Source organism: Prionailurus viverrinus, chromosome D3 (genome assembly GCF_022837055.1).
Source record: "Prionailurus viverrinus isolate Anna chromosome D3, UM_Priviv_1.0, whole genome shotgun sequence".
Lineage (NCBI taxonomy): Eukaryota > Metazoa > Chordata > Mammalia > Carnivora > Felidae > Prionailurus > Prionailurus viverrinus.
In genome coordinates this window covers 7684330-7698729 of record NC_062572.1, presented here as the reverse complement: position 1 = coordinate 7698729, position 14400 = coordinate 7684330, and the positions used below count along the sequence as shown (strand labels likewise).

Here is a 14400-nt window from a genome sequence, read left to right as displayed (position 1 = left end):
CCCGTGAGCTGGAACCACCGTCACGCTGTGTCGATCCGGCTTCCTGCGTCTCCAGGTCAGTACGGGGGGCGGGGTGGGGGTGGGGGTGAGGCCCTGGCTCTGACGTTCACCCAGGAAGGCCAGAACCCCAGGGGACAGCAGCATTCATGTCAATAGTGTTCCCAACCGCTCCCAGCCCAGCTTGGCCAGGGGGCGCCCTTCTCACCGTCAGGGCCCCTTTCTGCAAGTGCTTTTGTTTGGGTGTCTCTCAACCCGTTTGACCCACACGGAGAGGACCTGTGCGCCTTTCAGCACCAGGAGGCCCTTTGCCTCCCATTCCTGGCAGGCCCCACCTGCTGGCCACATGGGATGTAGGACATCAGTGTCCCCACTCAGGGGAGGGAGTGGAGGACAGCCTCCCTGCCAAGTGGCAGAGCAGCGACGCCAGAAGAGGAGCGAGGAAAAGACCAAAGAAGGATAATCGTTGGGCTTGAACATCAAGGCTGAAGATTGTGATGCTCTTTTGGAAGAACGCTATTTCAGGTGGGGTGTCTGGCTACTGACCAACCAAACCATCCTGGTTTGTTGCTTCTAGAGTTCAGGAACCACCAGCAGCCTCCCCACCCCACTCCCTCTGCTCCAGACCCCGAGGCTCTTCTCAAGCATGGTGAGGGTTTTGTTCGGACACCATCTGCTCTGGAAGCCCAGGGGCTTGACTGGGCTCATTTGCTGCTCCTGCCATTTAGTGGCTCCCTATGCACCCTTGGGTGTGGCTAATCTAATCTCTTAAACCTCAGGTTCCTCCTGGAATTCTCCTGGGTGGTTGAGAGGATTAAAGGAGAGAGTGCAAGGAAAGTGTTACCAGCATAAGGCAGAGCTCAAAATGGGGCAGTGACTTGTTATTATTACAGGACACCTGCACCTGAGACCTGGGCAGATGATTGATGAGCATTAACCTCCTCCGGTTCCGAAGTTTTAGCTTTGTTAGCACCTGCCTGAATAGGGGTTTCTGCTGGTTTTGACAATGGGCCCTCGGTAAGTATCGGTGGAATGACTGGATGGATGAACTCACAGCTCTTTAATAATAGCTGGCTTTGCTTTAGAGCAAAGGTGAGCTCCAGGTCCTGCCAGGCTCTCTCCACTGGGGTCTTTCTCTGTAAAGGGCCAGAGGGTAAATGTCAAGGCTCTGCAGGCCTTATGGCTCTGTCACAACTCCTTGACTTGCCCATCGAAATACAAAGGCAGTGACAGACCATCCAGAAAAGAATGATTGTGGCTGTGTTCCAACCAAGTTTACTTAATGGACACTGAAATTTGGATTTTACGATCATCTCCACCTATCACAAAATCACCTTCTTTTGATTTTTTTTTCAACCATTTAAAAATGTGAAAACCATTCTTAACCTGCAGTGAAAACTGCATCCGCCGTACCCCCTAGGCCAGGATCCCTCATCCCAACAGAGTTTTACAAATACAGTGCATCCATACAAACGACCAGACCAAACCGACATGCTCTTGACCGTCAAGGTCAAGACGAGCAAGTCTCCTCCAATAGGAGGAGACTAAGGAGACATGGTGGAGAAGTGCAAAATGGGACCTCGGAAGGGATGTCCGGGACAGGAGGCGACACGGGGAAACCGTGCACTCCAGGTGAGGTCTGTAGATGAGTTAACGGCATTGCAGCAATGTTAATGTCTTCGTTTTGATCACTATATGGTGGTTACACGGGGGTACACACCTGGGAAGCTGGCAAAGGGCTCGTGGGAACTCTCTGTCCTACCTTTGCAACTCCCCTGTAAATCTAAAATTATCTCGGGGCGCCTGGGTGGCTCAGTCGGTTAAGCGACCGACTTCAGCTCAGGTCATGATCTCGCGGTCCGTGGGTTCGAGCCCCGCGTCGGGCTCTGGGCTGATGGCTCAGAGCCTGGAGCCTGCTTCCGATTCTGTGTCTCCCTCTCTCTCTGCCCCTCCCCCGTTCATGCTCTGTCTCTCTCTGCCTCAAAAATAAATAAACGTTAAATCTAAAATTATCTCAAAATTAAAAGTTAAATATATGTGTGTATACACACACACACACACACACACACACACACACACACACCACCTCTCTGAGTCAGTCGCCCCGGAATGGTTTCCGTGCTCTGCCCTACGCCTCTCTGTTCCCAAGCAAACACTCCCGAAGCCAGTCAGGGCTGGTTGCTTTTGTGTTACCTCACTTGCTGTCCGTCCTCTGTCGCCATGAACCTCTGCTGTGCTTCCAGGCACTACAGACAAGAAGGGTCTTTTTGAAAAGATCTGTGTCCTGGGGCACCTGGGTGGCTCAGTCGGTTGAGAGTCCAACTTCGGCTCAGGTCACGATATCACGGTTTGTGGGTTCCAGCCCCGCATCGCGCTCTGTGCTGACAGCTCAGAGCCTGGAGCCTGATTCGGATTCTGTGTCTCCCTCTCTCTCTCTGCCCCTCCCCCGCTCATGCTCTGTCTCTCTCTGACTCTCAAAAAAATAAAAAGTTAAAAAAATTAAAAAAAAAAAAAAGAACTACCCTCTGCTAGCTTAGCTTAAAGGAAAACAAACAAAACAACAACAATAACAACCAAACACTCTGGGACGCCTGGCTGGCTCAGTCAGTAGAGCCTGTGACTCTTGATCTTGGGGTCATGAGTTTGAGCCCCACACTGGGGGAAGAGATTACTTTTTTTTTTAAGTTTATTCATTTTTGAAAGAGAGAGAGAGAGAGAGTGAGCAGGGGAGGGGCAGAGAGAGAGAGGGGGACACAGAATCCAAAGCAAGCTCCAGGCTCTGAGCTGTCAGCACAGAGCCCGACGTGGGGCTCGAACCCACAAACCCTGAGATCATGACCTGAGCCCAAGTCGGACGCTCCACCAACTGAGCCACCCAGACGCCCCTCTAAATCTTACTCTTTAGATCTTACTCTAGTCGCTGGCAACTGCCCGAAGGCAGCCTGCTATGCAGTAAAGTGTCAGCAAATGCATGCCACTTACCCCTTCCTGTGTCCTGTTGGCCACCTCTACCTTTTCCACTTTTGTAGACTAAATGCTGGGATGGCAATAACTTGCAGCCTGCAGATCCTCACTAAGCGACCCCCGGGTCAACGCAGCATGCTAAGCCCTGGATACACTGTAGCACAAAGCGTGGTTCTTGCCCTTAAGAAGGTTACATTGTAGTGAGGGAAACAGACATGCCAATGATAATGACAGTATTTTGTGATGTGATATAGGGGCATCTGGAGCAGATGGGGTGGGAAGGAGGAGGAGATCAGGGTAGGTAGAGGAGAAATTACATAAATGAGGCACTCTAAGCCAATCTGAGGGGTCTCTGGGGGTGGGGGCAGGAGAGCAACCCAGAGAAAGCAATGGTTACATTAGGGATGGCCTTGTGCACTAAGGAGGTTAAACTTGAAGATTAAAGTAAAGGAGGAGAAATGGATTACATTTGCATGTTAGAGACGTAGGACTGGGTGATGGGCAGGAGGGGATGGCTGGGCAAAGGGACAACAGCCAGGGGAGTATTCTGGTATTTGGGGGAGAAGGAAAGGATTGCAACAAGATGCAATTCAGAAGTATAAAGAAGTGTAAAGACTAAGGGGCAACCTCAGTATGGTATCAGTCGTGATCTTTGATTTGCAGCATATCAGAAGCTGGTTAGCTTTCGTGGAAGATGAGCAAGTTCTGAAATGAGCAAGAACCAAAGAAGGCCAGGGGCACCTGGGTGGCTCAGTCGGTTAAGCGGCCAACTTAGCTGGTTTGTGAGTTCGAGCCCCGAGTCCGGCTCTGTGCTGACAGCTCAGAGCCTGCAGCCTGCTTCAGATTCTGTGTCTCCCTCGCTCTCTGCCCCTCCCCCACTCATGCTCGGTCTCTCTTAAAAATAAACATTAAAAAAATTAAAAACTAATATATATATTTTTTTTAAGAACGAAAAAAAGGCCAGATGCGTGAGCTCAGTGCCTCCAATCCTCTGGGGCTCTGCAGGGGCCACTTTTGCTGTAAGTCATTTTTCCACGGCCCCTACACTCCCTCAACAATCAAAATAAAAATGAAAATTAAAAAAAAAACCACAGTGAGATCCACTCCACACCCACTAGGATGGCTAAAAGAAAAAAGAAAAAAACAAGTGTTGGCAAGGATGTGGAGAAGTTGGAACCTTAGTCTACTGCTGGTGGGAACATAAAACGGCACGGCTGCTGTGGAAAACAGTCTGCCAGCTGCTCAAAATGTTAAACACAGAGTTACCATATGGCCGTGCAGTTCTACTCCTGGGTATACACAGGCAAGAGACACATCTGTACAAAGACCTGTATGGTAATCTTCATAGTAACCGTGTTTGCAAGAGCCAAACAGTGGAAGAAACATCCCAGCGTTCATCGGTGAATGCCTAGATAACCAAAATGTGGTAAATCCACACATGCAATGGAATATTATTGATCCATAAAAAGGAATGAAGTATATTAGTACATACGCTACAACACGAATGAACCTTGAAAATACGCTAAGACACCAAACACAAAAGGACGCATCGCATGTTCCATTTGTGTGAAATGCCCAGAATAGGCAAATCCACGGGGGCAAGAAGCAGATTTGTGGCTTTCTGTAACTGCCTCTAACCTTGGGTGGAGAGAGGATCTCTTTTTCGGATGACAAAAATGTTCTAAAAATAACTGTGGTGATGGTTTCACAACTCTGTACAAACATACCAAAAAACACTTTAAAAGGGTGAATTTTATGGCATGCTAATTACATTTCAATAAAACTAATATTTTAAAAAACCAACTGGCTAGGCGCGGCTGGGTGGCTCAGTCGGTTGAGCGTCCAACTTTGGCTCAGGTCATGATCTCATGGGTTCATGGGTTCAAGGCCCTGCATCAGGCTCTCTGCTGTCAGTGCAGAGCCCGCTTCGGATTCTCTCTCTCTTTCTGCCCCTCCCCTGCCCACACTATTTCTCTTTCAAAGTAAACAAACAAACAAACATAGGGAAAAAAAAGAGAAAAAAAAAAACACCAACTGGCTAAACCATCCACCAGTCTAAGGTTGCAACCCATGCCCAGGACCTAACGCCTTGGGAGAAGAGGCAGACAGCTTCTGGGGAGAGGTTGGCCTTCACCCCCAAAGGCTCACCCAAAACTGGGAAGGATATTCAGAAGCTGGGCAGCATGCAGGAAGGAGGCAAAAGGCATCTGGGCAGCCTTCTAGATTCCTGACCTGAGAACTCACCAAGCCTGTTTGTGGACAGATCTCTAACTTTGTTCCCAGTCACTGGGTCCTCAGCAGACATCCTGTGTTTAATCACTTGTTGTTAGAAGAGCGTCTGGCCTACACTGACTCACCTTTGAACACATGAATGTTTCAAAGCACTTCATGTCCACTATCTCTTTATTTTTATGCGATCTCAAGTGACTCAGCTTCTGGGCAAGCCAATGGCTGCATGGATGGATATGCAAACTGCCGATTCACTAGTGTCTGAGCTGGTGACAATTTTTACAGTTGTAGTTTTAGGGAAGAAAGACACGGAGAGGCAGATTGCAGCATCTGGTTTGTCAAAACAAATTTTTTTTCCAAGGTCTCCCCAGTCTATCATAAGGCCCACACTATAGGGGAGATCTCCCCCACGATCATTTGAGACCCCATTAGGCTCTACCAGTGGTAGGCTGGTAAATGTTCACCAACCAGCTCTGGAAAGAGGAGGGACAGGAGGGTCCTGACGAAAAGCACTTGCCAGTTTCCATCGTGTCAACATTCCTGCCATGTTGATTTCCAGCTACCAACTTTATGATGGATGTGGAGTGGGGAATCCCAGAGACCACAATACGAGAGCAGGGTTCTGGCCAGAACCCTGCTTGCTAACTGGCTGTGTGGCTTCTGAGTTTTCGTGTCCTTTTCTATAATAGGAGGGAGGTTTCATACCCTGCAGCACACCCTTTGGCTCCTGTCTCTGAGGAACCATTCTGTGGTTGGAGCATCCTCTTCAGTTCTCCCCCTTTGCTGGGCTTTGCTAATGGCCTGCTCCCCAAACACCAAAGCACCTCTGTTTCTGAAAACAACTTGCTCCTGCAAGTTGCTAGGTGAGGACCAAAGCTGCCAAGAAGCAAGAGCCGGGCCTGCACTCACAATTTCGTATCACCCTCCAGAGGTGGAAACCTCCTCAAACCTCCTCCCTGTGCAACAGTGGATTAAGGGTTGAATTTGGCAGCCCAGAAAGAGGGGTAGTTGGACTTCAGTTCCTAGTATAGGTCATAAAGGTGCAAAGGATCACCCAGGTCCTTTATTTAACAAATACTCTCCGGTCTCTAGCACTTACTATGTGCCAAGCACTGTTCTATGTGCTTGACAGATACTGCGTTTAATTCTCATGACAGCTCCGTGAGGCAGGTGGTGTTATTTTCATCCCATTTTACAGATGAGGCAAAGAGAGGCTAAGACACAAGCCATAACTAAATAACTCACTTCTGTAACCGTATGATCTCTTTTTTAACATCTCTAGAATAATAACTAATATTCAGAGACAGCCCGACATCCAGTTTCTGGTAACTAGGTAGGTATTCAGATGAACTCTCAATCTAAAAATAAGGAATAGTCTAAATAGTAAGGAGTAGCTGAAATGGAAGGAAGAAGAGAACCCTGGAGGAGAACCCAGCAAAGAAGCCATTTAACCCTGCAGAGATTTGTCAAGTCTAGCATATTTGAACTCCAGTGTGAGTGGCTTTTTGAGGCAAGAGGCCAAAAATAAAAGTCCGGGTGGGAGACGAGACTTTCCCCCACAATAATTTGAGACCCTACTGGGCTCCGCCAGTGGTATTCTGGTAAATGTTCACTAACCGGCTCTGGGTGGGGTTGAGGAAAGGATCCTTATATACAGAATTTGCCAACTTCCATAAGTGTAAATACTCCTGCCACAGTTGATTTCAAACCATCAACACGGGGTCACTGAACTCAGAGTTGGGAAGTGCAGATCTGTTAGCCAGCTGCTTATGTCACTGACACCCAACCCCCCCACCCCCCAGGGTACAATAAGCAAACCAGACTTGCTCAATAGGGCAGCATATATTTGCATCATCAGGGTGGTCCAGGGACCCATGAGCCCTGAACTTAGATAGTCCTGGAATAGCAGTGCCCTCGGGAGCCTGGCAGGAGGAAATGTAAATCCTCTGTGGAGGAAGGTAACTTCATCCTAGGCCTCAAATTATTCCTCTAAATAAATTTTAAAATACAGTGTCCAGCATGGTCAAAGAGAACCAGACAGATCACAAGGAAATAGGACACCATGAGCAAGAACTAGGAGAAACAGACCCTCAGGTACTTCAAATGTTAGAATTACCACAGACTACACCACAACTGTGCTTTGTTGAAAGAAAGGTTAAAAATATCTGCAGGGGACAGGGAACTATAAAAAGTGACATACTAGATTTATAAAGAACATTTGTAGAAAGCTTTATAGTTTAATCAGAGATCAAGAACACAAATACCTTCAGGGGCCATCTGATAATGCCAATGAGTAAAGTGACCTGGTGACACATTGGTGACCTGAAGAGCTTTGAGAGGCACAGGGCTCCTCAGTTCCAGCTGATTGTTACCATGTAGCACTGGGGGACCAGTTTGCAGACCTTCTGCTATTTCTGGAGAAGCTGGATATTTTGATTTCTTTTTATTGTGGTGAAATACACATAAAACTGACCACTGTAACCATTTGAAGGTGTACAATTCAGTATGCTTAAGTGTATATTCACAATGGTGTACAGGAAACATTATCTAGTTCCAGAACTTTCTCATCACCCCAAAAAGAAATCCCAAACCCCTTGGAAGTCACTCTCTATTCCCCCACCCCCACTCCCACCCCCGGGCAACCACCAACCTGCTTTGTCTCTATGGATTTCCCCAGTCTAGGTATCTCATGGAAGTGGAACTATACAATATTTGTTCTTTTGTGACTGGCTTCTTGTACTTACTATGTTTTCAAAGTTGATCTCATTCCTTCCCAATGGCTGAATAATACTTTATTGGGTGAATATACACACATCCATTTATTAGTTGATATTTGAATTCTTGACATCTTGCCATTTTACTTTTTCAAGTTTTATTTATTAATCTCTACACCCAACATGGGGCTTGAACTCACTACCCAGAGATCAAGAGTACCATGCTCCTCAGACTGAGCCAGCCAGGCACCCCAGAAATCTTCCTATTTTTCAAATATACATATTCGGAAGTTCTTTTTGGTTCTAAGCCATCTGAGGGCCAACAGTAGAAATCTCTGTTTTATGACCTGCTGTGTCTTTCTTTCCTAGATATAATGCTCAGAATGATTCACTAAGGTAAGTGTTGTCTTATTTTTCATATCAGGCACCCATTTCCCCTGTGGCTTTTCTCCCCAAAACCAAACTCTCAGGGGTAACTGCTTGGTTCTAGAATGAGTGAGGAGTCTGGGATCCAGTTTATGGCTGCGACCTTGAGCTTTCCTGGGACTCAGTTTCCCCACAGGTAAAATGACTTGTGTCGGGCTAGTTTATCTCCAAGGGTCTGGGTTTGCTAACAGGGTCACTCTCATTTTTCCTAGCATTCATCCGGGCACGGACTAGCTCTGGTCAAGTCGGTTTATGGGCAACTGAACACAAAGATGTGGCACCTGGGTTATCCGGGATTCTTCCAAGAGCTGTCCTGAGGCATGATGGGGAAGAAGCTACCTCAAAATCCTCCCTGTAGGCCGGCCAGCCCATTACACCTGCTAGGGTCATTTGCACTTGTGCGGTAGCACCTGGTCTGAGCCTGGGACTTCAGTGAGGAGTGGCTTCGATTTAAATCGTGACTCGCTCTCTGAGAGCAACCCCAGAAGGAAAGGAAGAAGCCCTGTTGAAATGCTGATAATCATTGAGCTTTTCCTGCACGGAAAGCTATTTAATAGGCAGGGTCGAATGTCCCGCCATCGCCTCGCCCCTGACACCTTTCCTCCGACTCTAGTTTTCCAAAAGGACGAGGGAAAGGGAAGCGACGTCCTAGCTCGCGTATTTGCACAGGGCAGAGGACCAGCAGAGACCCGTGTTTCCCAACTCTTTCCGAGAGCACCTCGCGTCCCGAATCGCCGCCTTCAACTCTGAGAAGTCAGGAGTCCCACAGGAAACTTGCGTTATTGCACCCGCTGCCACACACCCGGGGCAGCAGACCCGCCGCCGAGCTGGCTCCCAAGGAATGCGCCCCCTCCACGGCCCGCCGCCCCGCCGGCGCGCCCTCCCCGGGGGACCCCGCGGCACCTGCGGCCTCCGAGTGAGTGTCTCTGCCTCCGGCCGCCCCCCCCCCCCCCCCACTCCGCGCGCCCAGGGCCGGGGGTCGCCGGGCGCCCCCGGCCGCCTCCCCGGGGAGCGGGGGGTCGCGGGCGCCTCCCCGGGCGGGCCGGGGAGGCTCGCGGCGCTGGCCGGCGGCGGCGGCGGCGCCCGGAGGCCGCACTGCTGGCGGCCGCGGCGGCGCTGCTCCCCCTGCTCGGTGCAGCTGGCGCCCGGCGCTTGCGCACTGGGCCCCGGGCGCGCGCGGCGGCTCCGGCTTTGTGTGTATGTGTGTGAGTGTGTGTGAGTGTGTGAGAGAGTGTGTGTGTGAGTGTGTGAGTGAGTGAGCGGGCGGGCGCGAGTGTGGCCGCCGCGGAGCGCGAGCAGGACCCGGCGGGCGCGCTCCCCCAGCCTCTCTCTCCCCGCCAGAACCATGTCGGGCAGGTCGGTTCGAGCCGAGACCAGGAGCCGCGCCAAAGATGATATCAAGAGGGTCATGGCGGCTATCGAGAAAGTGCGCAAATGGTAAGCGGAGGCGCCTGCTCGCTCGCCCGCCCGCCCGCCCGGCGCCGCGGCCGCCCCAGACCCCCGGAGCACATACAAAAAGCCGGCGGGCGCCTCGCCGCGGGCCGGCCGCGGGCCCGGGAGTTGGAGCGGCGGGCGGCGCGCGAGCCGGGTCACCTGCGCGAGGCGGGGGCCGCGGCCGCTGCCCAGGTGCGCTCGCGCCTGTCGCCCACCTGGCGCGGTGGCGGCGGCAGCCTGGAGGCGGCGGGGCGCCCCGGGCCGGGCGGTGGAGCGGCGGGCCGGCCCCGCCGCGGCGCTCGGCTCCCGGGAGGGGGGCTCGGGGCCGGCCCCAGAAGCCATTTCGTTTTGTGCAAGTCACATGAAAGCGGCTTCCCGCGCGCCGGGGCCGCGATGCCGGCGGCGGAGGGGAGAGCGCGAGCTCCATTGTGCAGGCACCGAGCGGGGCGCCGCCGTCTCCGTCTCCTCCCCGCGCGCCCCGGGCGGCGCAGCGCCGGCCCCCGCGCCCCAGCCCGCGCCGGGCCTCCCTCCCGCCTCCCTCCCCGGCTGGCTGGCTGGCTCGCTCCCCGCCTCCCAGGCCCGGCGCCCTCGAGTCTGCGGAGTTTGCAGAGCGCGAGCCGTTTAAATTTAGCGCTTTGGGCTGCCTGGAGCGAGGGCTCTCGGCGAGGAAGAAAGATGGGGGCGAGCGCGAGGAGGAAGCGCCGGGGCGGCCGCGGGCCCGGGGCGCCCGGCACCCCCGCCCTGCCCGCGCCGCCCGCCCTGCCCGGCCTGCCCGGCTGGCGCCCGCGCTCGGGGGGTCGGCGGGCGGATCTTTTTGGCCAGAAACCGGTCCTCGGCCGCGTCTGCCTCTCCCAAAGCGGCGGCTCGTGTTTGTTTTGCCGAGAGAGCCGTTGTTTTTGTTCTCCGCGCGGGGGGAGAGGAGATTCGGTGTTGGCCGTGCGTGTTCTTCGAGCTCACGTTGGAGTCTGTCCGGCGTGGCCTTGCTGTAATTAATGGGGGACCGAACGTGTTCGCGGCCTCATCGGGATCTGGCTCGGAATCGGCCCGCGGGCCAGGCCCCAGGCGCAAGCACATCGCCAGGTTGGGGCAGACTTGTTGAAAACTCCTGGCTCCTTGATTTCAACTTTATTATTTTTTTCCCACGGCTTCACCAGGGTCAGGGAGGGAGAGGAGCAGCCGCGAGGTTCTCGAGTGTCAGCCCCCGCGGGCTCGTCCTGACCCTTTATTTAAAGACTAAAAACGGGGCAGGCCCCCGGTGGAGTATGTTTATGTTTAGGGGTGTCATTTCTCGAGTAACGCCTTGGTCTCTAAAAACCACCGGGGGCGAGCCTGCAGCCTAGCCGTGTCACAAGTTAGCTGTCCTTTCTGAGTCAAACCCAACAAAAAAAGGCGAGAGGAAAATCAATAAAGTCCACGTGCTCCCGGGCCTCCTATGGAAAGGGCTGCCTGCGGATGGCCGGATGCCCGGCCAAGGGCTGGGTTTGGCTCCAATGGGACAAAGAATTTTCAGAACAGTGAGAAGGGGAGCCCTTCCAAAGTTGAGATCCAAGTCTTCCACACTGTGGGAGCTCCCAGGGCACGCAGGGTGCCCATTGCCCAACTGGAGCCATTTAAAAATGGCAGAAACAGCTGCAGGCCAAAACACACACAGGAAAACAAGCCCACAATTCCCTCTCCTGTGGGATTCCCAGAGGGAAGGCTGGAGTCGGCCCCCCGCCTTAGTGCCTGTGCACAGAAAGAACCAGTGTCTGGGCCTGAGTCCCTTCTGTCAGGGCTTGGAGGTGAGAGAGGGGCTGGGGGCAAGGCGCCTTTCTCTGTTCCAAAGAGGCGTGGTGGGGCCTTCTGCTCCAGGTTTCCAGCAGGGCAGGGGCTCAGGCACCCTGCCAGCTGCTCCTGCAGGGCCGGTCTGCCAGCTGCTCCACGGGGAGGGCAGATGGAGCTGTGGGGTTTTCTGCCTCGTGGGCGCTGGAACAGCCAGCCTGGAGGCCGTCCACGCTGCTGAGCCCACTTTGGGACCTGGCCTGTGTTTGGGGGAAGGGGAGAAGAAGGTGTTTCCCTCCCTGCCTGTGTTTTGGGAAACAGGTCATGGTAAAGGATCTCAGGGCTGCGTCTCCAGTTTACTTCCTTGCCGTGACCTTGGGCAAACTGTGCAACTCCTTTAACCGCGGCAGCAAGGGGTCCCTTGCTGCTTTCTCTCTCCTAGAACAAGCTCTTGTCTCCAAAAGCACTTAGCCCTGCGTACAGGATCAGTCACTACTGTGCCCTTATTGTAAGGTGGACTCCATAAAATAGGTGTTTTGCTGATTTTTTTTTTCCCCTGCCCCTTTTAAGCAAAAAAGACTTCGCCTTATTTCCACGGTTTCCCCAGCCCGGAGAAGCCGAATCTCACCTCCACTGCACCTTTAGAATAGGTCTTCCAGTCAGTCCTTGAGATGTTGGGTTGTTTATTAACTGCGTGGCCACCAACCATGCATTTAACTAGTGGCTGGGACATCAGGTTGCCAGATTTAGCAAATAAAATTACAGGACACACAGTTAAATTTGAATTTTAGATAAACAGTGAAATTAGTTTGAAAAAATAAATGATATATGTGTATAGTTTTTAGTGTAAGTGTGTCCCATGCAATATGTGGGACCTACTTATATTAAACTGTTATAGATCTGAAATTCAAATTTAATGCAGCATCCTGTATTTTATCCAGAGAACAGAGGTGTCTGTCGTATCATTTAGCCTGGAAGCCTAGGATAGTATTTCTTCTCAGCCCTGGTGACCCCTAAAAATCCCGCCTCTGCCAACCCTTTCCTTCTCTTGTCCCCAGAAAAAGACAGCAGCCAGCCGTGACCACCCTGTCCCTAGCTGCCAGCCTTTTTTCCTCCCCTGTCTGGGGTCCCAGCAAGGCAGGCTGGTAGGCTAGGAGGCAGCCACAAGATGGCTGGAAGAAGAACAAAATGGCAGGCCCCTTTTTGGGAAACTGGGCCAGGGTTAGGAGGCCCAGTGTGGGTGCAGAAGAGCAGGGGAGTAGGGTCGTTGGACAGGAGACAAAAGCTTGAACCACAAAGTAGGCTGGGGCTTCGGACCCCTGGGCCCTTGGTCTGAAGGGTCCCTCAGTGACTTACCGAAGAAGGAGATAGGCCTGTTCCCCGGAGACGTCCCACCGGTCCCTGGGGGAGGAGGAAGTTTGACCGTGTTTAGGGCCTCATCTCATTACCTTAGGGGGTACCCTCCTGCCAGGTACAGGGCAGGTCAAGCCATCTCGGGCCTAGTTAGGACGACACCATTCTCCTAATGGTATCGAGGACTAGCCCTGGGAAGTGAATACAAAATGAGGGATTCGGTCTCTTTGAGGGAGTCATCAGGGCCCCCATGGGCAGTGACTCCAAGATGGTCTCCTGGGCTAGCTCTTGGACCTTCACCCAGGAAAACATTAGAAATTGATCTTGGCCTAGAAAAGCTGTGATGGGTGCTTGCGATTTATATGGGAGCTTGTGCAGGGGGGGCAGGGGCGTGTTTAGAGCTTTATTGCTACAGCTGGGACCCTATTTGCCCTTTTGTCCAGGAGCCCAAGTCCGGAGAGGAATTGAGAGGTACTTACCTGGCTGGTTAACCAGGGCCCGGCAGGGCACGGGTGCTCAGGGTGTGCCCATGGGCAGTTCTGTGGCAAGGTGGGGGGTGCAGCCCACTGGTGAATCTGGGCCCATGCCTGTAGGCTGAGGTGAGCGCTGGGGATCTGAGAGAGCCCTTGCTCCTGAGGCACGTGGGCCCCTCGTGGCCAGGTCACTGTGTGTGTGAGAGTAGTCAGGAATCTGGATTTTTTTTTTTTTTTTTTTTAATTTTTTTTTCAACGTTTATTTATTTTCGGGACAGAGAGAGACAGAGCACGAACGGGGGAGGGGCAGAGAGAGAGGGAGACACAGAATCGGAAACAGGCTCCAGGCTCTGAGCCATCAGCCCAGAGCCTGACGCGGGGCTCGAACTCACGGGCCGCGAGATCGTGACCTGGCTGAAGTCGGACGCTTAACCGACTGCACCACCCAGGCGCCCCAGGAATCTGGATTTTTGTGTGGAGTCTGACTTTTTTCTTCTTAGAGTTTGGCCAGTGATTCACATTTGTAAATCCACATGCAGACCAGACAAAACCTACCTGGGGGTGCTCGTTTGCCACCCTAGACATGAAGTAGTAAGCACAGCTTCATTCTCCCGTGGAGGATTGGGGCAGCGCGTTCTGGGATGATGGGTTTAGGGGACTGATAGGGACTCCTTCTCCCCGAGCCCGTGTGTTGTTTCCCGGGGTGCTGCCGGCTGGTGGGGACGCCCAGAGCCTGTGGGTCGTGTCTGCGAAATCCCTTCTTGTCCTCCCTGCTACGTGCTCAGTGACTGACTCCCTGAGTTCCGGGCCTGGTGTCCCTGCTTGGCCCGCTGAGCAAAGGGCAGTCCTTCGAGGTCCATTCCTGAGCGAGGGTTCTTAGTGCTTGTCTCTGGGTCCCGTGGCCCCTCAGCGTCCAGTAGAAATGCAACTGAAGAAAGGTTCCTTTCTTTTTTTTTTTTTTTAGTTTATTTATTTTGAGAGACAGAGAGAGTGGAGGAGGGGCAGAGAGAGAGGGAGGGAGAGAGAATCCCAGGCAGGCAGGCTCGTGC

The 14400-nt window shown here is 52.7% G+C and overlaps 1 protein-coding gene across 2 annotated transcripts in view; it reads left to right on the top strand.

Annotated features, from left to right (window-relative positions):
- Positions 1–8968: 8968 nt before the first annotated feature.
- The window catches only part of BCL7A (BAF chromatin remodeling complex subunit BCL7A), a 31444-nt gene continuing 26012 nt past the window's right edge, over positions 8969–14400 (top strand). The window contains exons 1-2 of one of the 2 annotated variants that reach the window (XM_047826817.1): positions 8969–9246; positions 9672–9767. In XM_047826817.1, the coding sequence (XP_047682773.1) occupies positions 9676–9767 (92 nt within the window). In that variant the 5' untranslated portion in view covers positions 8969–9246; positions 9672–9675. Of the gene's footprint in view, positions 9247–9530; positions 9768–14400 lie in introns of those variants that run through there. The other variant, XM_047826816.1, reaches the window with a different exon arrangement.